This window comes from Globicephala melas, chromosome 16 (genome assembly GCF_963455315.2).
Source record: "Globicephala melas chromosome 16, mGloMel1.2, whole genome shotgun sequence".
Lineage (NCBI taxonomy): Eukaryota > Metazoa > Chordata > Mammalia > Artiodactyla > Delphinidae > Globicephala > Globicephala melas.
The window spans coordinates 22,152,972-22,178,835 of NC_083329.1; the positions used below are offsets into that span (position 1 = coordinate 22,152,972).

Consider the following 25,864-nt stretch of genomic DNA (forward strand, 5'->3'; position numbering starts at 1 on the left):
TGAAGGTGGTGGGTAAGTTCACTCCAATCTTCCATGCATAGCTTGTATGTTAAGAACTTTCAGACTTTGAGCATGTGTTTTCCCCCTTGCCTGGGTTCTGAAACTGCCTGTAGTTGGGTTGCATTGGATATAGAGCCCAGACTCAAGTAGAATTTTTATGCTGGGCTTTAGTCTACCCTCTGCTACACAGGGAGTTAAATGAATTTTGATTTGTAAATTAATTAAGGAAAGACAGGAATGAAATGTTTGTGGGGAGTTAGTCGAGGGAGGTCAGTAGGCTAATAATCTTTTTCCTCTAGGACCCCGGTATCTAATTGCATTACAGGCACTGCTCCAAGTCTTTCTTTTTCTTTTTTGAGTCCGCAAACCACTGTCCAATTAGTACATGTTTCCATAGCAGCTCCTTCCAGGAAACTGCTGATACGGCTTCTCAGAGGAAGCCGAGCCGCACAAGGCCACATCTGTCTAACTAGTGTAGTTTGGTGTCTGTAGTTGCTGTGTTCCACTGTAATTTTATATACATAGTACACCCTTTAGAGGAGCACTGGCACCTTGTAGACTTTCAGTGACTACTGCTTAAATCTGGATTAATATGAACCCCCTCTTTAATATTGCCTCAGATTAAGGGATTTGCTTGATACAAGTAGGTTATCAACAAAGAGAGATATGTCCCACCAGCAAGTAAGACCTATGGATCTCCCCAGCCCTGAATCAGGATGATAGCAGAAAGGAGGTGTCAAATTCACAAAGAATGAGTAGAGTTTCTTGGCATCATGTCTCTAATAGTCCCTTTCTGGCCTGAACTTGAGGTGATGGGGAGGCATAGGTGGAGTTAGTCACATGGAATGCCCCAGAAAGAGCTTCCGCTAATTTAAAGAGCTTGTCAGTGGCTCAGAGCTGGTGCCTATCTCATCTGTAATTGAACAGCTGTCCCTTCACTCTGTGGCCTCATTTGTTTTAGCCCCTGATCACCTTGGAGGGAAGCATATCATTCAAGTTTACTTCTGAAGGGATGAACACCATCACAGTGCAAGTCTCAGCTGGGAATGCCATCCTGCAGGACACGAAGACCATCGCAGTGTACGGTGAGTGGTCTGTCTGCTGATCCATCACTGCCCTCATCCATCCCTCTGATGAGGTGCTTTGGTACCTTGGTGCCGGAAGCCATCCTCGCTATGAATCTTCCCAGGGAACAGAGGGTAGTGGTTGAGAAAGAGCTGAGTCAAGGCTCATCTCCTCCTCTGGGGAAGATACGGTTCACCAGCAACATAGTGGTCACAAAACCGCAAGAGGGTTTATTGCTTTTTTTTTCAAACTGGCTTTGGTGCCCATAGAACGACTGTACGCCCACCTCCCTTAGGTAGAGAAGAGTGAGTTTCATTATGTGTAAGGCTGATTCATTCCATTTGGTATTTTGGTGGTATTCAAAGAGCTAAAACCTATTATAAAAAAAAGAGGTTAATATTGAGGCTTTTATTTTTAAAGTTCAACTTCAAGAGTCTTGATCATTAAGAAGAACCTGCCAATGTCTAAATGCTCTGAAAAGCTCTTCTGCAAATATGTATCCTTTATAAAACACTCTGCTAGTCTAAAAGTGAAGAAAGGGTCATAACAAGCACATGTGCATCATTGTAGACTAGATATTAGTTTGAACAAACAGCTGTACAGAACAATGTGGTAACCAATTGGGGAAATTGAATGTGGTCAAGATGTTACATGGAGTGAAAATTTACTGAAATGGAAAAGGTGGAAACCTTGGTGGAAAACAGTTTATACAAATTGATCTCATTTTGCTAATTTTTTTCTGCATAGAAAGATAGTCAGATGGATCTGCACTAGGTGCTTTAGTAGATGGTAAAAATATGAACTTTTGTTGTTAACATGAAAGCGGTACTAATGCATCCCGGAAAATTAAAATTTAAAAAGCAGGAATTTAAAAGGAGATAGATGGGGAAATAAATGCTGTGCAGAGAGAGGGCAAGAGAGAGGCTCAGGGGAGGGAGGGAGGGAAGGTGAGACAGAGGTTGAGAGGGATGGAGAGACAGAGACAGAGACACACACTAGCTCGTGGTCCAAACAATATCAATTGTTCCAGTTCCAGAGTTAATTGATTCTGATGCAGGTTCTGTTTTTCGTTTCTCATCTTGCTAACTTGACCTTCAAATTCAGAAAGTAATTTGTAAGCAACTTTGAATGTGTCTGAGGACACTCTTCCTCTTGCATGGCTGCCTGTTAGATTACGTAATGTTTCCTCCCTCTCCCCTTCCTGAAGAGACTTGATAAGCCCCAACAGTAAGTGAAAGTAAACCAGGGCTGTGGTTTTCCTACAAGGTCCCATCAGTGAGGCGACCTCTTAGCCAGGTGGCCCTAATGGAGGAGAGCTTTTGTTTCTCTTTCCTCTCCATCTCCTTTCTACGCTCTGGAAATGCATTTAATTCTCATAACAATCGTAGTGCAAGGTAGCCAATATTATTACTCTCATTTTTTTCAGAGAGGTAAATAACTTGCCCCAGCTAGTAAGTGGTGGAGCTGAGCTTCCAGCCCACCCCTTCTAGACCCAGGGCCCATGCTCCGAAATTACCCTACATGTTTGGCTCTCATGTCTTTTCCATCGGATGCTCTCTTTCGTCTCTCCCTCCTGGATTTCACCAGTGTCACTAATGGACACTGACCCATTAGTCCAACAGCTATCTCCTCATTCGAACCACAGACAGAACTTTAAATCTAGAAGGTCTTTGGACTTACCTAGTCCAATCCATTATTTCACAGTTAGGAAATTGTGGCCCCAAAATGGGAAACTACTGGCTTAAAGTCATTCTGCTATTCAGTAACAGATCTAATGATAATAATAATGATGATGATGGTAGTGGTAGAAATTAATGTTGATGGATCCTTTATCAGCATCTGTTCTAAGCATTTGATATATATGATCTGTTTTATTGAATCCTCTGAACAGACTTATGAGAAATATGCTATGATTACCCCTGTTATACAAGTGACAAAATATGGGGATAAATATAATCTGAATAATCTGGTAAGTATAACTCTGAATCTAGTTTCATGGAAACCTTCTATCCCTTGCTGTGCTTAGTTCTTCCTCTTCCTAAAATCCTTCTAAAGGCATCATCGAGAGTGGGTCATTCTCCATCATATGGGTTCTCTTCATTAAAAAGCATTTCTTAACTAAAAGTTTGAGCAGGGAGAGTGGTCTCTCCCTCCTCTAACCAAATTCCTGAGCCATCCAACATCCTTCATTCATCTTCAGTCAGGTGGATTGTCCAGAGTTTCATATATATAACTAGAAAATTCTAAGGACAGGCATGACCTATTAAAGGAAAATTGCATCACAGGGTGTTAAACAGGCAAGATTGAATTCAACAGAAACAAATGGCAGGAATAGTTTTAAACTCTGGGATAAGCTAAAGGACTCTGCGGGGAGGGGATTATCAGTGTGGTTAAGCCACAGGTGTTTGCTAATTGGTGCTTAGGGAACTTAGGCTCCTACCCTCCCAGAGGCAGGGGTGCTATCTTTCCTTTCTTTATATATATATATATATATATATATATATATATATATATATATATCTTTATTGGAATATAATTACTTTACAATGTTGTGTTAGTTTCTGTAGTACAACAAAGTGAATCAGCTATATGTATACATAGATCCCCATATCCCCTCCCTCTTATGTGTCCCTCCCACCCTCCCTATCCCACCCCTCTAGGTGGTCACAAAGCATCGAGCTGATCTCCCTGTGCTATGCAGCAGCTTCCCACTGGCCATCCATTTTGTATTTGGTAGTGTATATAGATGTCAATGCTACTCTCTCACTTCGTCCCAGCTTCCCCTTCCCACCCTGTGTCCTCAAGTCCATTCTCTACATCTGCATCTTTATTCCTGCCCTGTAGGAATAAAGGTTCATTAGTACCGTATTTATAGATTCCACATATGTGCGGTAGCATCTGGTATTTGTTTTTCTCTTTCTGACTCTTCACTCGGTATGACAGACTCTAGGTCCATCCACCTCATTACAAATAACTGAATTTCATTCCTTTTTATGGCTGAGTAATATTCCACATCTTCTTTGTTGGTTCATCTGTCGATGGACATTTAGGTTTCTTCCACGTCCTGGCGATTGTAAATAGTGCTGCAATGAACATTGTGGTACATGTATCTCTTTTTTTTTTTTTTTGCGGTACGCGGGCCTGTCACTGTTGTGGCCTCTCCCGTTGCGGAGCACAGGCTCCGGACGCGCACGCTCAGCCTCCATGGCTCACAGGCCCAGCCGCTCCACAGCATGTGGGATCTTCCTGGACCGGGCACGAACCCATGTCCCCTGCATCGGCAGACGGACTCTCAACCACTGCGCCACCAGGGAAGCCCCTATCTTTTAGAGTTATAGTTTTCTCAGGGTATATACCCAGTAGTGGGATTGCTGGCTTGTATGGTAGTTCTATTTTTAGTTTTTTAAGGAACCTCCTTACTGTTCTCCATAGTGGCTGTATTAATTTACATTCCCACCAACAGTGCAGGAGGGCTCCCTTTTCTCCGTACCCTCTGCAGCATTTATTGTTTGTAGATTTTTTGATGGTGGTCATTCTGACCAGTGTGAGGTGATACCTCATTGTGGTTTTGATTTGCATTTCTCTGTTAATTAGTGATGTTGAGCATCTTTTCATGTGTTTGTTGGCCATCTGTATGTCATTTCAGAGAGGGCTTCCAGGTCCTTGAGAAAGGCATTCCTGGATTGCAGAAGATTTACATCTCAAAGGTGCAGAGGAAGAATTTACAATTGCAAGTTTCTAAAGTAGATGCCCTAAGAAAAGGGAGGTCAGAGCCTGAATTCCCGAAGAAACCTGTCTAAAGTTTAATTAAGCTGAGGGGAAAGTTAAGACCATTATGGTCAGACTGAAGGAGGTATCATATTTGGGAAGTTGACAGAGGAAAGATTGTCTGCCCAAAGCCACACAAGAGACTGGAGACAAGAAAATTTAGTTTGCATGGTTTTCCTTAATTTGCTTCAGGGCTCAGGTTTGCCTTTCAATACAAAAAATAAAATGTAAATGTACAGACTTCATCTCTCAGCAGCTGCAAAAAATACATATATTACTGGTGTTTACCCTTTTCAGTCCTCCCATACGCATCCCCTATTTGTTGAATAAACTTAGGCATAACATTTCTCTGCACTGCTGTTTAGCATGCTAAGGGATTACAAAGGGAGCTGCACCATTTTTCTCATTTGTGTCTTTTTATTAAGATAAATATCTTCTTTTGAGGTGAAGTCTCCACAGTTTGGTTAAGAGGCTTGGGGAAAGTGAAAACGACATACACATACATCTTCAAAGTGAAAAGTTAGGACTCAGTGGGTGATTCCTTGGGCTGCCATTTACCGTACTACTAATTAGTATGCGTTTCATTCTTCTCCATCAGAACTGAAATGGGGATATTCACCTAGGTGGCCAGTGACTCATAAAATAGTCAAACTTTGAAAAATACATGTTTGGAGTAAGCTGACTGCCATAAGTACAGGCCTGATCATGTAAGAGTCTTCAGTGCCTGCGCCTAATAAATCTTTAGCAGTGTTAGGAAACGCACGAGTGGGTTTTTGTGTTTCCTGAACGTGTCATCGGCATTGCCGATGTTGCTAAACCCCTCGTGAAACACCATAACATGCCTAAAACAAGAAAGAAATGTTAGTTGAATAGTAAAATGCATAAATTACAGAGAGCCTCCACTGATATTTATGCATTTATTTATTCAACAAACTTATTAATTAAATGACTCCTAGTCATTGAAGATCTAACATGAACTGGGCACTGTCCCAAAGGGCCAGGAACACAGTGCCCTCGTCCTCATTGAACTAATATTCTTTTGTGGGAGACAGACAGTAAAAAAAACAAATTATTTATTTATTTATATTTTTATTGGAGTATAGTTGATTTACAGTGTTGTGTTAGTTTCAGGTGTACAGCAAAGTGAATCAATTTTATATATATATATATATATCTCCACTCTTTTTTAGATTCTTTTCCCATATCGGTCATTACAGAATATTGAGTAAAGTTCCCTGTGCCAGACAGTAGGTCCTTATTAATTATCTGTTGTATATATAGTAGTTTGTGTAGGTCAATCCCAATCTCCCAATTTGTCCCTCCCCCACTTACCCCCCAAAACAAAATAATTTTAAAGGCAAGAAGAATAAAGAAGACAAATAGGGTCATATGGTGAAAGGTGTTAGAGTTGGTGAAAGGGAGGATACCTGAGATTGCTGGTGGGAGGGGTTTCTCCCAGGAGAGACTGAAGGCTGAAAAGGAGTCGAGAAGGCTGTCATCTGGGACTTGGAGGTGTGCTAACATGGGAAGGAACACGGCATATTGAGGAACACAGGGAAGGACGGGGTCGTGGAGTGCAGGGCAGCCTAAGGGACATAAGACAGGAGGGAAGGTTGGCAGTGGATTGTGTGAGACTATGAAGGCCATGATATGAATCGGAATCTTATTCAAAATGCAATGTGGAGCCTCCAGCAGATTTCAGGGGAGCGATGTGATCTGAGTATACCCTGTGCTAAGACCCCCCAGGGCTGTGCTCTGAAACTCATCATCATGCTAGGGCCAAGGCCATGCCAGCCAGCCAGTGACTGAGTGCGGCAGGAATACTAGGGCGAACCCATTCCTGGGACGTGGGGCTCCTCTGGCTGACCTTGGCTCGTGGACTTCCCATCAGCCTCGCTGAACCTTCCTCCCGCTCTTGCACTAAGTGTTATGTATGCATCACGGTCTGGCGGTGCTTCAAGCTCCTCTGACTTCCTCCCCATATTCTCTTACAGACAAGAGAATTCTTTTATTTCTGCACAAAATCCTTGCTTTTATAATTCCATCTACTTCCTGGATGCCCAAGGTTAACTCAGGGGCTACTGTGCCAACTAACAAAACTCTTGAATTAAAGACCTGAAAATTCCTTTAAATGAAACTTCCATACAAACAGAATTTAGCAGTAGAATGACTACAATGATGACTATAATTATATAATCATATAATAATTATTATGATGTAATGATAATGAAGGTATGTGCCCAACACAGTTGTACCAGAAGAAAGAAAATCAAAATATGGTGGGGGAGATTATTCAGTCAGTAAATGCTTGAACTAGAGCTTGAATGTTGTGTGCATAGAAGGTGAGAAGGATGGGGCATTCTAGGCAAGGGGCAGCGTGTGCAAAAAGGCCCAGAGACATAAACCTGCGATGCTGTCAGGGCACTTCAGGTGTGCACAATTAGTGTCCAGGAGTGCAGGGGCTAGAACTGGGAACAATGCACAAGGCTGTGGAGCTAAGCATGGGCCACAGACCAGGGCTCTGGTCTGGAAGAGGAGCTGAGAGGTAAGAGGGATGGGATATTGAACTTGCCTTGTAGTAAGGTCTCTCTGTTGAGTATGAAGGAAAAGGACCCTCCATTAGGGCTTTGCATAAAATATGAAGTACAACAGACTTCTTGAGAGACCTATCTGACTTATAGTAATCCCCCTACTGTTGTATTTCCAGAGGAATTCCGATCTCTTCGCCTGTCCTTTTCTCCAAACCTGGACGACTACAACCCGGACATCCCTGAGTGGAGGAGAGACATCAGCCGAGTCATCAAAAAGTCCCTGGTGGAGGTGAGTGCAAACAACACCTCTGGCCCAGACCCTTTTCCTCTCTGTCTTTACCGAGCTTCATGGAGAGGGGACCCTTGCTCAAATAAATGGCAGGAAAGAGCCGGAGGCCAGGGGAAGTGGGTATCATCTGTCTGATACCTGCAAAACTGAGCCCCATGTGTGCAGACACGTCACAGGTGCTATGGGGGGAAATTAAATTGAGTAATCAGGGGGTCCTTACCCCTTGTGAAACGCTTGTTCTGCTTAGAGACGACGACCCTGGAAATATGTGACAGTCACGTGGCAGAGTTCATGATTAGCCATTGGCACATGTAAAAACAGCTCCCGTGCACCGTACTGGCACAGCACGGATACAGCTGGTAAGAGCAGCCTGGGTTCCAGCTTCACGAATGTCCAGCACAACAGCACAGTGAACCCTCAGCACAGGAGGGTAGTCATCTTACTATGTCCCAGTTCTTTTAATGGCATTTCTCTCCCACGACAGCCCCAAGAGGAAAGTATTATTGGGAGTTCCCTGGTGGTCTAATGGTTAGGATTCAGCTCTTTCACTTACATGGCCCAGGTTCGTTTCCTGGTTGGGGAACTGAGATCCTGCAAGCCATGTAGCATGGCCAAAAAAAAAAAAGTGGGGGAGACCTAAAAGATGCTTAAAAAAAGAGAAAGTATTATTGTCTTCATTTGCAGATTAGGCAGTTGAGGTTCAGAGAAGTTAAATAACTTGTCTAAAGCCTCACAGCTAATAAGTGTCAGAGCTACAAAACTGAAGTGAAGGATCTGAATCCCGTGTCTGGGTTTTCACATGTGAAGCGTAGCCTCATCCGGTTCCTGGGAGAGTAACAAGGTGGTGTGGTTCATCCCTCTCTGAGCAAAGGTCACCTACAATTTGACCAGACACCCTCCTAGGCACATTGCCCCCTGCATACTCCACTTCCACGAACAGTCAGAGGAATGGGATATCTGCTCGCGGAGCTGCTTCGATTTATTGCACAAACCCAGAAAATCAGAGATGACTTTTCCCTAAAGTCTATTCTTAGCACGAAAGAAAAGTCAATTTAGGATTAGTTATACATTCTTTCCTGCACCCAACACATGGTGTCTCCTGACCCAAAGGGATAAGGAGAGACAAAGGCATTCAGGTAACCCCTGCTCAGAAAACAGATCTCGCATCCAGCCTTTTGGCAAAGAGCTGGCCTTCTCCGTATTCATACCATTATCTTTGTTGATATTTATTTAGCACTTACAATATTCCAGAAACTCTCCTCAGTGTTTTGCATTTTTAAACACATTTAATCACAAAACCCCTAGCTTATGATGTAGATAGAATAATTATTCCCACTTTACAAGTGAGAAAACTGAATTTAGAGGCAGATAACTTGCCCGATGCTGTATAGTTTAAAATCAGGCTCTGGAGTCAGACCATCAAGGTTTGAATCTTGATTACCGCTCCACTCTGCTGCTATCCTTTGTCTTTTTACTTAGAGAGACAGGAATAAGTGGAATAGTGGGGTGGAGAAGAGTTGTCTTCTGTGCCTCTGGGTAAATGCCATCTCACCTTTATCTTTCTTAATGACTCAGCATCCATGACGTTATTGGTGGCTAAACATTATGGCCACCAGGGGCTGCAGCTACCAGACCACAGGCCCAACTGGAACAGGCCCTTTTTCCTTTGGAGCTGTTTGTCCCTGGTGTGACAACTGGTTTCTCTCCTCTGCTGGCCGAGAGAGATGACTTACACCCTTCAGTGAACCCACAGCTCACCTCCTTCAGTCTACGGCATTCTAGAGATCCGTGTCCCTGTAGGTCTCCGAGGCAGCTATCCAACACCCCCAGGTGGTTTATCAACCAGGCATTAGCTCAGCAGTGATGTTTTCCAGGCTGATTTCTCTTCCTATTAATTGTCTAGGGATCAGATGCCCTGGGCCTCCACCTTTCCACCAGCTGTCCAGTAGGCTAGAAATGACTGCTCATTAATATTTCTAGGCCACTGCATAGCATAATCAGCTAAATGGAGAACAGACAGGTTGGCTCAACATCCCTCAGGATAAGGGGTGATGGGGTGGAGGGAGCTTTAAAGGCTCCTTTGTTACCCACTCCTAAGAGGCAGCTGAGCCAGCCCTGGTTCCCAGCGCTCCACCCTATCTTTGAGATCAGTAATTACACTTGGCCACTTCTTTAAGTTCTGAAGTACCCTATTGCCAAGTGTCCCCTAATAAGCTCTATAAGAGGTACAGCCGGCAGTCAACTTATTTATAGTTTTCTTCCTATTCATTCTGTAACAGAATTTGATATAAAATCGACTGCATTTTCCTCATCGGTTGGGATTTTTCTTTTGACATTTTGCAATGGAATCTTTAATTGAATGTCATTCAGTAAACAGTTTTGTTGATAACGAGGATGGTTTAGACATAAGCTTTGAGTTTAAAATCTAGGATGGGGCTTCCCTGGTGGCGCAGTGGTTGAGAGTCCGCTTGCCGATGCAGGAGACACGGGTTCGTGCCCCGGTCCGGGAAGATCCCACATGCCGCGGAGTGGCTGGACCCGTGAGCCATGGCCACTGAGCCTGTGCTCCACAACGGGAGAGGCCACAACAGTGAGAGGCCCGCGTAACACACACACACACAAAAAAAAAATCTAGGACGGCCGTAAAACAGTATGGTATCAGCCGGGATAGGAGTTGCTTTGTGATAAGTGTCAGGAGAAGGAAGGCAGGAGAGCGCTGGTTCAGGACAGAGGCATTATGGTCCGACCAAGGTTTCAAACTAAGTGTCACCACTCACTACCTAGATGACCCTGAGCCAGTGTTGAACTTTCCTCCATCTACTGTCTGTCCTGTAGCAGAAATAGGGATGCCCCTCCCAGATCCCCATTCAGGGAAAGACTGTTATCTTAGCTGCTGGGAGTGCTGTGGGCAGAGGCTTCAGCGGCCTTCCCCATGTCATGTCCCTTTTGGAGTGGCTCATGTCCAATGACGCGGTTGTATAAAGGCCTGGCCACTCAGCTCAACCTCAGACAAATCTGAAGGGCCATTCTCACTCCTTACAGGATCTTCTGAGGCTGTTGTTGGCCTTTTTCACAGCTCAGCTTCTCCCTCTGTCCATTCCTGCTTCCTGGCCTTCACTCCCATAGATGTTGATTCCAAGAATGTCCCCTAATAAACACCCTACGCACTAAACTCAGAGCCAGCTTCCTGAAGACTCCCAACCCGTGATCTGTCTTCACCTGTACAGAGAGGCATAATAACACTTGCTCCAAAGAGTCGCTGTGGGGTGTCGCATTACATTATATTAAGAAGTTGCTTAGCACAATGCCAGACACATGGTAAGGACCCAATAAATGGAATTTCCTGCTACTTTGAAAAAAATATAAATGTAGATTTCAGAAACCAACAATCATCTAATTGGGAAATCATGAAAAATACTCTGAAATAAGTGAACTTTACGAGGGCTCATGAAGGAGAAGTAATGTTCTAGCAGCAAATGTATAGAAAAGACATTCTGGGGGAGATGGCATGCACAAAAACATTTGCAAGAAAAGGCTGGAATACTGAGAAATTGTACGTGAGTCTATTTGGCTAAGCGTAAGATGACATTATGAGTTGTGGGTAATTAGTGTAGGAAGGAAAGGTGGGACCATATTGCAGGCTTTGAATAGATATTTAACCCAGTTGGCAGTGGAAATTTGTGCATGAATTTGGACATGGAAACACAATCTGCTTTGGACTGTAGGAAGATAAATCTGGAAGTAGTAGCCTGTCTCCTGGAGATGCGAAGGCTGTTGTAAAACTTGAAGGGAGAAAGTGTAAAGGCTGAATTATATTAACGGGGGGGCATTTAAACAGGAAGGAACCAGTAGGATCGTTCGTGTGGAGGGTGACTTGTCAAGGTCTCATAGACTGATTAGATAGGACATGGAAAGGAGAGTGTGGTGCTGGACACGAGATAAGGCTCCCAGCTAGGGTATCTGGGAAAGGAGTGGCTCTGGTCATCCACGTGCAGAATGAAGATTTCCGGGGTGAATATGAGAAGTTCTCATAAAACAACCAAATGACGTTCTGACTTGGCCCCTGGAGAGAGAAGCCGGGATTTTAGCCGTGGATTCTAGAACCATCTAGAGAGTGGGCTCAGGAAAGAGGAAGTTCTTGAGTGAGTGATATCTATGATTTTAATAGAAGATTCCGTGCAGCAGAGTGAAGGGCTGAGAGTGCTTCCTGGAACGGGATGGTCATCAGGGTCTGACGCTGTGGAGAACTCAGCAGACGCCTGGGGGCTGTGGTCTGGGGTTAGGTTAGGTGTTGGAGGTATGCCTGGTCAGTCTGGAGAATAGCTCTAATGCTTTGCGGAAGAAGGAAGCTAGGTTAGAAAGTGTTAAGGCATGAGGGGCAGAAGATAAAGCTCAGTAAGTGACGGCCTTCTCACTGGCAAGGTCCACTTACTTATACAAGACAGGTACTGCTATTATTCCCACTTTTTAACTTGAGGAGATGCAAAGTGTTTCAGGTCTCACGGGGATGGAGCTAGGACCAGACCTCAGAGTCTGACTTGTACCCAGTGGTGTCTCTCACATCCCTCCCCAACTGGTGCACCCGGGACCCTACTTTCCCACCCTACCTCCACACCTTTGTGTCTTCTTCCCCCCCCCCAACTCTCTGCTGAACACTTGGTCCCTTCTCATCAGCTTTCCTGCAGGACTCACATGCGCCTCTGTGTCTCTCCCTCAGGCCACCGCGGTTCCGGGCCAGCACATCTTGGTGGCGGTGCTCCCTGGCTTACCCACCGCTGCCGAGCTCTTTGTCTTGCCCTATCAGGATCCCACAGGAGAAAACAAAAGGTCAGCCGAGGACCTGGAGCAGGTGAGTCCTCAGGTGACATTTCAGCTTCTCCCAGCAGTCTGAGCCACAACCCTGCTAGTGTCTGACCACGACAGCAGTTCTGGGGAATCTCCACGTGGGAGCGAGGGTGCCAGCTGTTTGTGGAGTCTTCCACTTTCCTGTCCTCTGCTGAGGAACATAATCTGGTGATTTAACTACAGCTTCACCAAAAAATATGTGGAAGAGTGTGTATTGTCATCAGTGGCTAAATCACTCAGAGTCTATCCCACGCTGTGGGATACTCTACAGTGTCTACGATGAATGAGATAAATCTTTGTGTACTGATGTGACAAACTGGCCAAGATATTAGGTGGGGGGAAAAAGCAAGAGGCTACACAAGACATAGAAGTCAAATCCATTTATATCTTACCTCACACACTTACATCATAGGAGTACCATCAGAATCAAATGATGTATCTTTTTAAAAAGGTACAACTTTCATACAAATCATGAATCCCCACCATACTAAGATGACCTGATTTGAGCTTATAATAAATGAGTGATATTGGCTCCAAGCACCTCTCCTGGCTACGTGGGGTCTACTCTCTCCTCATCTCCACCACCTCTGAAGTATTAGGGTGTCTGTGTGTGTGTGTGTGTTTGTGTGTGTGTGTGTGTCTGTTTCTCTCTCTTCTGCTCCCTTAGGTCTTTTTTCCTCCCTTCCTTCCTTTTAACTTCAAAAGATTATCCAATGTCTATAGTGAAGATTATTACTATGATGATGTTATTGTTGTTCTTATTCTTCACCCATTCAGTTAAAATGATCAGTCTTGGTCTGGTTCTCCTGTTAAAAACTACATGATTTTGGTTTCTCAATTCTTTCTGGCAGATAGATTAAAAATAGGATTCCTGGGGCTTCCCTGGTGGCACAGTGGTTAAGAGTCCACCTGCCTATGCAGGGGACACGGGTTCGTGCCCCGGTCCGGGAAAATCCCACATGCCGTGGAGCGGCTGGATCCGTGAGCCATGGCCGCCGAGCCTGCGCGTCCGGAGCCTGTGCTCCGCAACGGGAGAGGCCACAACAGTGCGAGGCCTGCGTACTGCCACAAAAAAAAAAAAAAAAAAAAAAAAAATAGGATTCCTCTCAGACACTAAGTAAATATTGGCTTTCTCCCTTCCAGTACTTGGAGCTTTTCAATTTACTTAGAATAAATCTATAATCTAGTCCCATGATCTCTAGTCTCCAAGATGGTTTGAGAACCTCCTATAATAGCCTTATTAACAACCCCAAATTATAGGCTGGCCTACCTGTGGGCACACCCGCCTTTTAACTGCCGCTTTTTCACTTGGCAAAAGACTCACCTCTTTATTGTTTTCCATGTGCAAGTAATTGAATAACTGGGCTGTCAAGGAAAGCCCCACTGAACCCCATCTCCTAGTGAACTGTAGTTAGGGGTCGGGCAGCAGGGAACCCATCAGACCTACATCTGACTTTGCTCAGCCCTAGCTCTAGACTTCCCACTGTATTTGACAAATTATTCTCTGCACCTGCAATTCAGTGGGAGGAAGAATGGATTATTTCTTATCACCACACTGCTCATGAGACCTAGAGGGGAGGTAGATCGCTATCCAAGGCATGTACGTAGGGATGCTTATAATTATTCCTCCCCTGGAAATCTTACGGATTGTGCATGAAATCCAGAATATAGTCTTCTCGATATGGAAGAGTCCAGTTTTAAAGCAGCTAATTTCCCAGTTACCACATCATCTGTGCATCCCTATTTCTCATACTTTTCATTTTTTCTCTAAAATACATTTTCTAGATGTTTCCTTGAGAGGAAATGTGGGAAGAAGAGGAGTGTGTTCTCTGAAACTTGGTTTACTTGTGTATCTTGCTTTGACTGTCTATTTTCCCTAGAGTTCTTCTTTCTCTTTATTCGGTCTTGTCTGAGTGGCTCCTCCAGGAACACTCTCGGAGACCTGAGTAATTGTCCCTGAGGCAGCCTGGTATCAGGTATTGATGAGCCATTTAATTGGAGATCTAAAGGCAGCTGGCTTGGCTTGTGTGAAAGCTGTGGGACTTAACATTTGGTACACATGTAGGGAGTGCAGACATTTTATTAGAAAGACCACAGGTTTGGAGAAACATAAACCAGGTTTCTAGCTTCATCTCTTGTATTCATTGTGTATATCCTATAGAGGACAAATATTCAGAAAAGTTAAGTAATTCAGCCCAAATCACATAATCTATAATACCCATCTCAGAAGGTGTTTGAGAGGTCATTAAAGAAATGATACAGCAAAGCCCTTGACCTATAGTAGATACTCAGTAAGTGGTAAATAGATGTTGGTTACATTTATGGACATTTTGTGATAGGAGGAGAGTATATGAGAAATGCAAAAAAAAAAAAAAGAAAGAAAGAAAAGTAAGAGTATTAAAGACTAGTATTGTCCAGGACATGTATTGGAAGAAAGAGGATGGTGACAATAAGGAGAAAAAGATTAATGAATGAAATTGCACAAGAGAACAAGGACAACAGGAAACAGAAAGAACATGCATGAATGAGTAAACTCGAGGGAGGATGACTCATCTAAGTTATCATGCCGATGGATGGCATTAAGGGAAAACAGAGTACCAAGTGAGAGATTGTAACTCTGGTTAAGGGAATTGCCAGTGTAGCAGCCTTACCCAGAACTCAAACTAAATACAGTGACCAAACAAATGCCAAACCAAGTACATAAGAAATCAGTGTCTTGTGGAGAGTATCACTACCCCGATTAATAAGTGCAGTTATGAAATCAACATACAAATTAAGCCTTGTGTCGAGAACCAACAAAATAGGGGCTGCCCACAGGAATCCTACAGGTTTTGTCCTAAGAGGGGTCCTTTAATCTTTCTCTCTGACTCAGTCACTCTAAAATGAAGAACTTCAGGCCCCAACAGGGAGCTGTGAATTGCCTGAGGAGACACAACTCTTCAAGGAAAATGAGTTTCTGGTTCTGTTTCTGCAACTAACTCTCAAGCCTAGCAGTCCCCTTGCTCTGCCACGCTGCAGATGTGTCTTTGGGTACCACTTGACTTCTGCGGGCCCCCCAAGATACCAAGCCTATTGTACCCGGAAATGAACAAGAGATGTTTTGCTTTGGGTTTTTGCAGGGTTTTTTTCCTGATGCAGTGAACATATATTCTATTCAAACAAATTTAAGGGGAAAAGGCGAAGTCATGAGCTTCTTTAGTTGGGAAGTCCAAGGATACAGTTCAGGCGTGGATGAACTCAGAGAGGAAGCGTCACCAGATTACTCCCCTGTCTTCCTCTCTCCCTCTTTCTCCATCTCTTTTCGTTGCTACCACATGGGAAGTCTGCCTGAGAATGAAGCCAACACATAGGAAGACAAGAATGGCCACAGGAAGCCCCAGTCTTTTATTTAGTCATCTTATCAGTCCCATTCAAAAGACATTGCCTCTCCCCTGAGTGCACCCCAAGAGCCCAGGGTGATAATTCTCACTGACTCAACTTGGCTGAAGTGAGCATGTCTTAACTAGCCTGGTAATCAGAAGACTAGAGCTCCATTAGTGACAACTCAATGTTTTATACCCTCCCTGGATCAGGAGTTTAGGGAGCCCTTCCTAAACCAAATGGGCAAAGAATAAATAAGGATATGGTTCCTTAAAGAAAAATGTGGGGGAAGGAGAAGGAACGGGAGGCAGGCAAAAGCAACGGACTTCCTCTGTCATAAATTACATAGAAATTTCAACTGAATGCAAAATAAAACCAAACAACAGAAAGGACCCCACTCCTTTAAAGGCTGCACTCTGAATCCCAGATGGAACTTGGGAAGAGCTGACTTTATCCCCCCTGTTAATACTCTGGCCCCTTTCTTGTAAAGATACTGCACAGAACTCCCAGCAGGGGAATGAGTGGCACCCTGACCAGATGGACCCTGAAGACTGTGAGGGCAGGGCCCCAGCAAAGGGCTCTGGGCTCTCCTCCCTCAGCTTCCTCTAATAATGTTCCCAGGCGAGGAGAGATGCTGGCTTAGTTGGAGCCAGCTTGTCTGTGAAATAAATTGAAAATTCCTCACAGTGAGAAGTACTTGACCTTGTTATCCGGATAACATTGGGCTGGGTTAATCAAGTGACCTGTCTGGGAGGGTTCCATCACTCTTTACTTCACATCTCCAGAGAGTGAGAAAAGTCTCACTTGCCCTTAGCTGGCCTCATCAGGGATAGGGCTACCCTGAAGCCAGCTGCTCAGGTGTGGAGCAAACCATACCCCCTCCACCACTGTACTCCCAGGCATCTCTCTGAGTCCTCAGATTTGTATCTGCCTCTCCTGGAAGGAGGAAGGACCATCATGCTCTGGGTGTGATGCTGTGCTGAGGAGATAGGGAGCCTACATGGTGTTGTCTTGCTGAATCCTTAAAGGGCGTGAGCGCATTTAAAAGGAACAAAAAGACTAAGGACAAAATGTCAACCACCAACAAGGAATTTCCTCTTCGGTTGTTTGTGTTACCATGTACATTTGACAGATGCAGAATCCAAAAGACAGGGAAAGGAAAGGTGCCTCTGGAAATGGAGCAGTCTATTGGCAACATTTTTAGAAATTAAAGATTCATTATGAAATGTAATAAATCATCTCAGACTATTTTCTTTATACTCAGTCTGCCCTGTTCAGATTTTTTAAAGCGAGGAATTGAAGAAATATTTTGGAGTTCACAAGGTCACTAAAACAGGAAACTGTAATTGAAAGAGTAGGTAAGAGTTGAGCCAAAGGAATATGGCAAAAGGACAAAAAGAGAAGCTTAGAGCTGGTGTTGGAGAGTCCAAGGGAAAGGAGTGAATATGGACGAATTATTTCTTCATTATGTCATCCAGGAAAAACTTCTTAGGCACTTTAATCAAACTGATTCTGTCGTGCTAACAAAACAGAGAATTTTTAAATAGAATTCATGTTTGGCTCCATTGCTTACTCCAAGTTTTATTCCAGAAGTCATGCTATATGAATTGAGAAAGATCTTTCTCTGTTGATTCCAAAAGTAATATCATTCAACTACTCTTTGAGGGGGCCTTCATAACTTAACATGATCAGGATTGACTGACTGGGTCAGTTGCAAGGTCATCCCAAGCAAGTCTCCCTCTAAACATGGCACCAGAATGCTACTTATGTTCAGTAGGGTTTGCATCCCTCCTCCCAGCTTCAGAGATAAGCATTCGTTGTTTGGCCCAATGTAGCTTTGCCATGGATAAATCTGGCAAAGCCCATTTTGAATCTGTAGTTTCACTTTGTACCACTTCTTTGGGTTTCCTGTTTCATAAATTACCAACTGCTGTGTTGTCCTTAAACTTCTCTTTCTTTGTGTTTCAATGTTTGACACTCCATTCTAATGATCTGAGAGTCTGTTTTCCTCTACTGGTCTCATTAAACATTGTTTAGATGTTGAATGTGTTCTTTGCATGGTAACCATCCCTTCTGTTGACTAAACATCTCTAGCTCACCACTTCTGGGTACCAGTAGGGTTGTACCCATGAGTCTCTTCTGTAGACAGAACCATGTGACTAATTCTGGCCAATGAGGTGGGAGCAGAAGTGACAAGTGTCACTTCCAAGCTGAAGTATTCAAATGCCAGTTACAGAACCTTAAGAATGCTTTTTCCCTCCTACGGTGTTGTGTACAGTTGAGGGGGCTGATCTACCAGCCTTTGTCTCTGTGTGACTATAATGAGCCCAGCATCATTGCCTACCTGCAGTGGATATGGAGTGTAAGCAAGAAATATACTTCCTTTGTTTCAAGTCCCCAAAATTTTAGCATTGTTACCTCAGCCTGACCTAACCTATTTTGATTACCACACTTAAACATCATACTTCGTGAAGAAGATGAGGAAGAGAATTGGTATTTTCCCTCTACCAGGTCCCTTCCACTACACCCTTTTGATGGTGTCTTTCCAAGTATTTTTATTGAGTTCCCACTGTCTTTTTAAGTGGTAGTTTAAACGAAGAGTGGGTTGCATTTGAATCATAGGCATATTCCACCAAATAGGCAGATACTAAGAATAATATGTTGTTTCTTTGGTCATGATTAGAGAACAGAAAATGGAGAGCAGCAGAAGAGGGATGCTAGCACAAAGGATAAATGAAATTTGCTAAGACTACACACTTTGGACAGAAAAAGAAAAATGAATAGATTCAACTTGCTTTAGGAGGACCGATCTCCCAGCAATTACACATTATTTCACTTGAGTCTTTATCATGCAAACTTGCGTGCTTTCCATTTAGGCTGTCACCACACTGTTCTATAGTCGCAGTTTATTCTGCTCCTTTCATAGCCAAAGACTCTCCTAAACATTATAAATTGTATTAACTGGTGAACAGAGTGTGGCATTCCTGAGGCTGAGGTTAGGAATTGCCTGTAGCTCATATTGGTCAACTGACACGGGACTGGTGTTTTAAGTTGTGCGCTTCACAGTTGGATGAGAGATAGAAGCATAATTAATGAAATGCTGCAATTTTTTATCTCCTAAATCTGCTCAGCTGGACCTCCTTCCAAATATCTTTTGCGTCTTTGTCAGCTGGCTCAAGGAAAATGTTTTTCATGGAAATGTCCTAAGATTAGGAATCGAGCAAAACTGAATTCTCATCTCAATTCTTCAAATATTAACTGGGTAAACTTAGCAATGTCCTCTAAGCTCCATGTTCCTTTCAATGGAGATAGCAACACTAACACCTGAGATGTGTTGTGTTAGAAAAAAATAGTAAGAAATATGCAACTTTGCCCATACAAAGTGTTCAATGCATAGATGATATATGTACAAACGTATATAACAACTCATGAACTGATGAAAACAATACAGAATAAACATTTCTGCAGATGGGGTGGAAAACATTTAAAGTAATGTCAAAATCTGTCAACAGTTTCGTACTCATTTGAGTAGAGAAATCTATGGTCCTAACTGAGATTATTCTTGTAAGCAGTGTACATTTTATTTAGTTTTGTTTCTGTGCATAAGTTCTTTCCCACAAAGTATTGAAGAAACATCCTCAGGGAGAAGAAAAATATCACTTCAGCTGGTTGAAAGAAAGAAGCCTTTCTCATGCAAATACATAGTCCCCTTCTGTCTACGTGATGGACTCTGCAAACCAGGATAGTTCCTTAATTACTTCTGCTAAGTTTTTCCTATTTGAGTTAAAATATTTTTTTCTCCAAATATAAGTATGTATGTATGTGCACACATGTATGCGTATGTATATAAACATATGAATTTCATGCATACTTAATTATATATATTTCACACATATATACACACATTTCTGTGTGTATATGTTTATTTCATAGCCAAAACCTTTCTGATAACCTCTACTAAAAAATCCACTGTCAGGCTTCCCTGGTGGCGCAGTGGTTGAGAGTCCGCCTGCCGATGCAGGGGACGCGGGTTCGTGTCCCGGTCCGGGAAGATCCCACATGCTGCGGAGCGGCTGGGCCCGTGAGCCATGGCCGCTGGGCCTGCGTGTCCGGAGCCTGTGCTCCACAACGGGAGAGGCCACAGCAGTGAGAGGCCCGCGTACCGCAAAAAAAAAAAAAAAAAAAATCCACTGTCAGATTCTTAGAAAGGCCTTGCCAATTGAATGATAAGAATAAGATAGAATAGGAACTTGTACATTGTAATACTTTACAGGACACAAAGGAAAACCATTCTACACAGTCCGTGTTAGAAATCCACTCTTCCTGTAAACCTGGAACATTTTGGAAGCTTCTCAGTACCCAGGAGAAAGAGTAGCTTATAGAGAGAGAATAAAGTTGTTTTCAAAATAAGTTTATCACAACCTTGTTCTTCTGCGTGGTTTGCCAAGTGGAAACATTTGAGAGGCTGAACTTGAACTGGATCCCAGGTGCTCATCCACGGGTCACTGACAGACATCCCAAGTTCCTGTTAAGCAAAGAAGTTCATCTGCAGGGCAGTTCGGTTCCATTACTGGACAGGGGCCTCTGCAGGAGACTCTGTGCTTGAAAACAAAGCCATCAGGCCCTGCTTAATTGATTAAAGGACCAAAGCTGTCATTTTGGCAACTCAGTAGACTAAGTGAAACTTAATAAATATAAAAGGAAAAATAATTTAAGAATTTAACTAGATGTTCAGAAAGCATCTAACCAGACTTAAATTGCATATGAATAAAATACTACACTGTGATTAGAATGTTAAAAATGAGGCAAGGAGACCAGATAATAGGAGTGTGGTTTTGTCTGATAGCTTTCCACAAATGACTCGAAAGGGTGAATGAAACAGAGCAAATTGAGCTGGTTTTCTACTTTAAACACGTGAACAGCATTTTACCTTGTCTAGAAAACCTTACCTTATGCTGTTACTACCCAAAACAAGGTCCTTTGTCCCTTGTTGGGGTTATTTCATGGCCCAGAATTCCATCCGTCTACCCAGTACACGTGTGTCAGCCTAAGGAGTGGTTTTAGGTTCATAAGCACGAAACAGGAGTCAGCCAATGCATTAAGTTGTGACTTACACTTTGTTGCAAATATATAATTTACTATTTTAGCAGAACAATATTTATCATCTATAAATATCCATGAAATAGCCATTCTGGGAAAGCCACATGGTATGTTTTGTGGGAGAGAAGGGAAGCAAAGAAAGGAATAAGGTAGAGGCCACTATCAAGGAGGAAATAAAGGGATATGAATCTCACCAGAATTTGTAAATTGTATATATTTACTTCTTTTAAATCCTTGTGTCTAACAAATGCCCTCTCAGAAAACCAGGGGTGATTTCTCCAAGCTGGTAACAGGATAATTTTATAAGAGTAGAAATATCTGATTTACGAATAGTTTGTCCTATTTTGTAACAATTCGGATGTAAAGTCAAGTCATGCTTAGAAAATAATTCTGTCAGCAAATTGTGGACTAAAAACTCAAAATCATATAAACTCATATCATTCACATATCATATTGGGATGCCTTGGCCAGTGCAGTGAATATTGCTCAGCACGCTTGTATATAGTTGGTGTGACAGTTTGGGTAGCACTCACTCTGACACTTCTTCTTTCAGATATCAGAGCTGCTGATTCACAAGCTCAACCTGAACTCCGTGCACTTTGAGCTGAAGCCTGGAGTCCAAGTCCTTGTCCACGCGGCTCACTTAACAGCAGGTCAGTGTTCCTGTCCCTGGGTTCTGGCTAGTGGCTCTAGCAGAGGGGATCCCAATTTGTTGTTTCAGCAAAACAAGTCTAAATGGTGCCACTGCTAATCAGAAATAGGGCATCAGTCTTTGGAGGTTCCCTTGCCGGGCATTTTTGCCTTAATGGGGACCCAAAAGGCAACAGAATAAGGGGATTTTCCCACTTAGTCCCTGGCAAAAACCATCAGTGAATCACTAAAAGACCCCTCAAATGATAGCATACTTCATCTTACAGAAATCTTGAAAATAAAGTTAACCTTACAAATAACTTTTTTCTGGTCTTTCTGCAAAACTTTATTTTTAAATCATTCATGTTACAAAGAATTTTCTTGCTTTCAGTCTTGGGATAAAATCATACAATAGAAATAGCTGGGACTTAGGAGCTGTCCAGGGTCATAGCCAGAAGCTGAACCCCACGTTGGTCAGGATCTTACAAATGAATTAATATCATTGAACTTCTGTCTCTTCACCTGTAAAAGATGATGGAGAAAACCTAAACCTAAACCTAAAACCTAAAGCTATATAGAAGTGTCAATAATAATTCAGGTTATCCCAAGTATATAGAAATAGATGTTATTGTTTTATATTAATAATAAATTAACACTATTTATTGAGTACTTATTTTTTCAGAGTACTGTATTGACGCTGCATAAAGGCCAGTAGGAGATGGTCTTTGCCCTCAAAAAACATATCATCTGGTTGTAGTGTTTCAAAGTTTGGTGGTAGCAGTGGTGGCAGTACTGTGGGGTGGGGGAAGTGGGCAATGCTGGGATCTCTGAACAAGTAAAATGCATAAATGCCTTTATAGAGAGACAATAGAACGTTTCTAAGCTCTTGGACTTTGCAGTTGTGTAGCCAGACTATTGGTTTCAGTCTTGCTCCATCACTTGCTTACTATATGGACTTTGAGAGGAGACTTAACTAACTTCTCTGTCGCATCTATGACAATGGGATTGCGTGAGGATTGAGTTAATTTAGGTAATGCACTTAGAGAAGTGCCTGGTGCATAGTAAGGTATTATTTTTCTTTTTATTCCTAACAATCAGAGTTTTATAAGAAATTTAAAGCAGGGATAAATTGTACCCAGTCAAAATGACCCAGGGAAGCTTCATGGAGGAGGTAGGTAATCTTTGGGAAGGACCTTGAAAGATGGAAAGGACTGAACTCAGGAGATTATTGCAAGTACTGAAGCACCAAGGAAGGAACACGAAAGCCTTGAGGGCTTTGGGATGCTGAATAAGTGGGAACAAAGATCAGGTGTTTCCAAGTCCATTCTCTGGTTTCCTGGAGGTGTGCCTAGGTCTAGAGGATGGCCAAACAGGTTGGCCATTGGCCTCTTTTCTGCTTGGATTCCATCTTTTTTCTTTATTAGGGTTTCATAAAATGTTTTTTCTTAAAAAAAAAATAAGCACTGCTTAAAAAAAAACAGATATTTGAAAGTCAGTGTCCGGAGCATAGGACACGGAGGTGGGAGGGTGGATATGCCAGGCTGAGCCGTTTGTACTTCCTTTGGTGGGCTCTGGGAAGCCGTGGAGACCTAGGCGCAGAGGTATGATGGATTCAGCGTCACTTGAGAAAGGTGACTCTTAAGAGAAAGGATTGAGTAGGGCCGATTAGCTATTCTGCAGCTTGTCCTCCTAATTCATCTGTCGAACAGACATTTACCGAGTTCCTGGCTACTCTGAGCCAAGAAGTGTTCTCAGCATGGGATAAAGTCTCTGCCTTCATGAAGCTTCCATCATTGGGGAAAGCCAGGGAGGAAGTGCGTTAACAAATGCCACCTTCCGAATGATGAAAAGGTCCTGAAGAAAATAAGAAAGTGTAAGAGAAAAGCAAACTATGAAGCATCTAGCATCCCTTCAGCCTGAGACCTGAACGAAGGCTGCCAACTTATCTCAGAGCATTTGATGATCAAGACTGGCTCTTTCCTACCAAGAAGGTTGGCCTTTGGTCTTCGGTGAATGGTGGTGACACGTGGCAGTTACACATTAGCTGGTTGAACTGGAAAACAAAGTCCAGAAACATCCCTTGTAGTCATGCTGATGGCCAAGCCACTGACAGATGTTGTCAAATGAGCAGAAAGTAACTACTTGAAATTGGTTGAAATAAGTTTACTGATTATTTCATCGAACTACACGGTCCAGCCTGTTAGTTGGCATCCTGAACTTCATCATCTTCTCCTACGACAGCTAAAGTGACTTGTTCCCTTTGAATTTAGAGGTTAAAAACAGCTATGCCTGATACTCCATACTGAACTCTGGGTTTGAAGGGATGTGGCCAACTAGTTCATCCCTTTACAGTATACTCTGCTTCTAAAGGAATGCTATCTTCAGGCAGCATATTTTGCTGTAGTGTAGCCTGATTTATTAGAAAACACTCCCCAGGGACTTTGTTAGAAAGGGGAGCATCATAGACCAAGATAGCCAGAGAACTAACCCCACTCTCAAATTCTGGAGGCAACTTGCATTTCATACCTTTTCTTCCCCATACCTCTCTCTCTTCCAACAGTTATTTAATATGCCTGTTTTTTATTTAACTGATTGTCACATCACACGCCAAAGGTGGTTCAGATTAGCTTCCTGAATTTGAATCTTATTTTAAGTGGTACTTAAGGATGCCTTCCTGTGATGACATCTGGTTTAGAGCTGGGATCCAGCTGAAAAATAAGGATAAAAAAAGTGGCTAATTAGCTGAAACTGATTTGGCCAGAGGCTTGGTCAGGGAAACTTATATAGCAAAGGCATCCATGAATCCGTAGTTCCATGTGGGAAAGAAAGGCCATTCCTGATAACCACAAAAAATTAATCCCACCAGTGTAAGTTCCAGGTGGCAAGGACAAATGCAAGGTTGGGAAGATCTGGAAAATTTATCCAATTAATGTTCATACTTCATTTCACAGCTGGGAATTTGGGGAGCAGTACGCAGATCCCTGGGAGGAAGGGCTGGCAAAAGGGAGTGTGTTACTGGGAACACACTGAGATTTGAAGGAGAGACCTCTGCAGCATAGATAGATACTATGCAAAGTTACCAAGGGAACAAAACAAAACTGCAGTTTGAGGCAAAAGCCCAGACTTAGACTGGGCCAATTTGGAGAGAGTGAGAAAATTCTTTGGCTCCCAACCATTCGGGCTGTCCCTGATTCTTCCCTGTTAGATCTGATAGTATCTCTCCTACATCTTTTGGCAGTGTAATTCGAAACCTGATCACCTGGCATTATTGAGCTTCCTAGGATGCCTGGCTAGGTGACTGGAGTAAATGTAGACTTATATGTGGATAATCAACTCCAGTTGGAAGAGTAAAGGAAGAGAATGCCAAGGGCTGACACAATAACTGAGCCTTGGAAACTTTCTCTGTATTGATTTTAGCCATATTTGTCATAATAGTGTTAGGACTGGCAGAATCTAAGGGTACAAAGTCACTGTCAGCCAGACTTTCATATGCAAGAGGCAAGGCTTGTGTTAAGGCTGGCACTCTTCAATGACTGTGATGAGGAGTAAAATATAGGAGGGATCAGTTTCCCATTGGCGATTGTTCCTAGGTTATAGCTCTAACTGCCCAATTTTTTTTTTTTTAACTATTAGGACAGGGTGGTAGACTATGAGGGAATTCTCCTTTCACTCATAGAAAACTTGGCACATTGGGTAGGGGATCAGTTGGACTGAGACAATTGCTGCAGTTTCTTTGATTAAGTTGAAATTAACACATTCATATTGGGATGGCTAGAAGAGAAGGAGAAAGATACCTGGGGGAAAAAAGACACAGTGAGGAAGAGAATTTGATGCAGAACTTCCACCTCAGCTTCCTTTCCCTTCCTCTCAACCCCCCTGGCAGAAAATAAAAATAAACTACAATTTAAAAAAGGAAAAAAGGACCACTGCTTGCAACATTTCATGTCTCATAAGCAGGATTGCTAATACCTTTCCAGGGACCATTCCAGCACACTGCTGCATTCCATTAATTGCTTAGCAGATGTTCAGCAGCCTTCTTTTAAAAATATTTGAGCCAGAGTATGTTGCTGCTGGGAGAGGCAATGCATAATTTGGTTCATCTCCAAGGAAAAAGAACTGTCTCCTTTCAGGAATTTACTAGCCTTCTTTTGTTTTTCAAACTCAGTTCCCTGTTTGCTTTTATGGGAACACAAGGTAAGCATTTCCAGGTACCTGGATGGCATTAGAGACTGGATTTCATTTGTTTCCCCCACATGTTCTATTAGGGAATTCATTA

General features: G+C 42.9%; 1 protein-coding gene across 9 annotated transcripts in view; it reads left to right on the plus strand.

Annotated features, from left to right (window-relative positions):
- LOC115844941 (VPS10 domain-containing receptor SorCS1) overlaps positions 1–25,864 on the plus strand; it is a 790,264-nt gene that overhangs the window by 747,623 nt on the left and 16,777 nt on the right. For all 9 annotated transcript variants that reach the window (XM_060285969.1, XM_060285968.1, XM_060285966.1 and 6 more), the window contains 4 exons: positions 962–1,085; positions 7,541–7,653; positions 12,371–12,502; positions 21,512–21,611. In XM_060285969.1, coding sequence (XP_060141952.1) covers positions 962–1,085; positions 7,541–7,653; positions 12,371–12,502; positions 21,512–21,611 — 469 coding nt within the window. The remainder of the gene's footprint in view (positions 1–961; positions 1,086–7,540; positions 7,654–12,370; positions 12,503–21,511; positions 21,612–25,864) is intronic.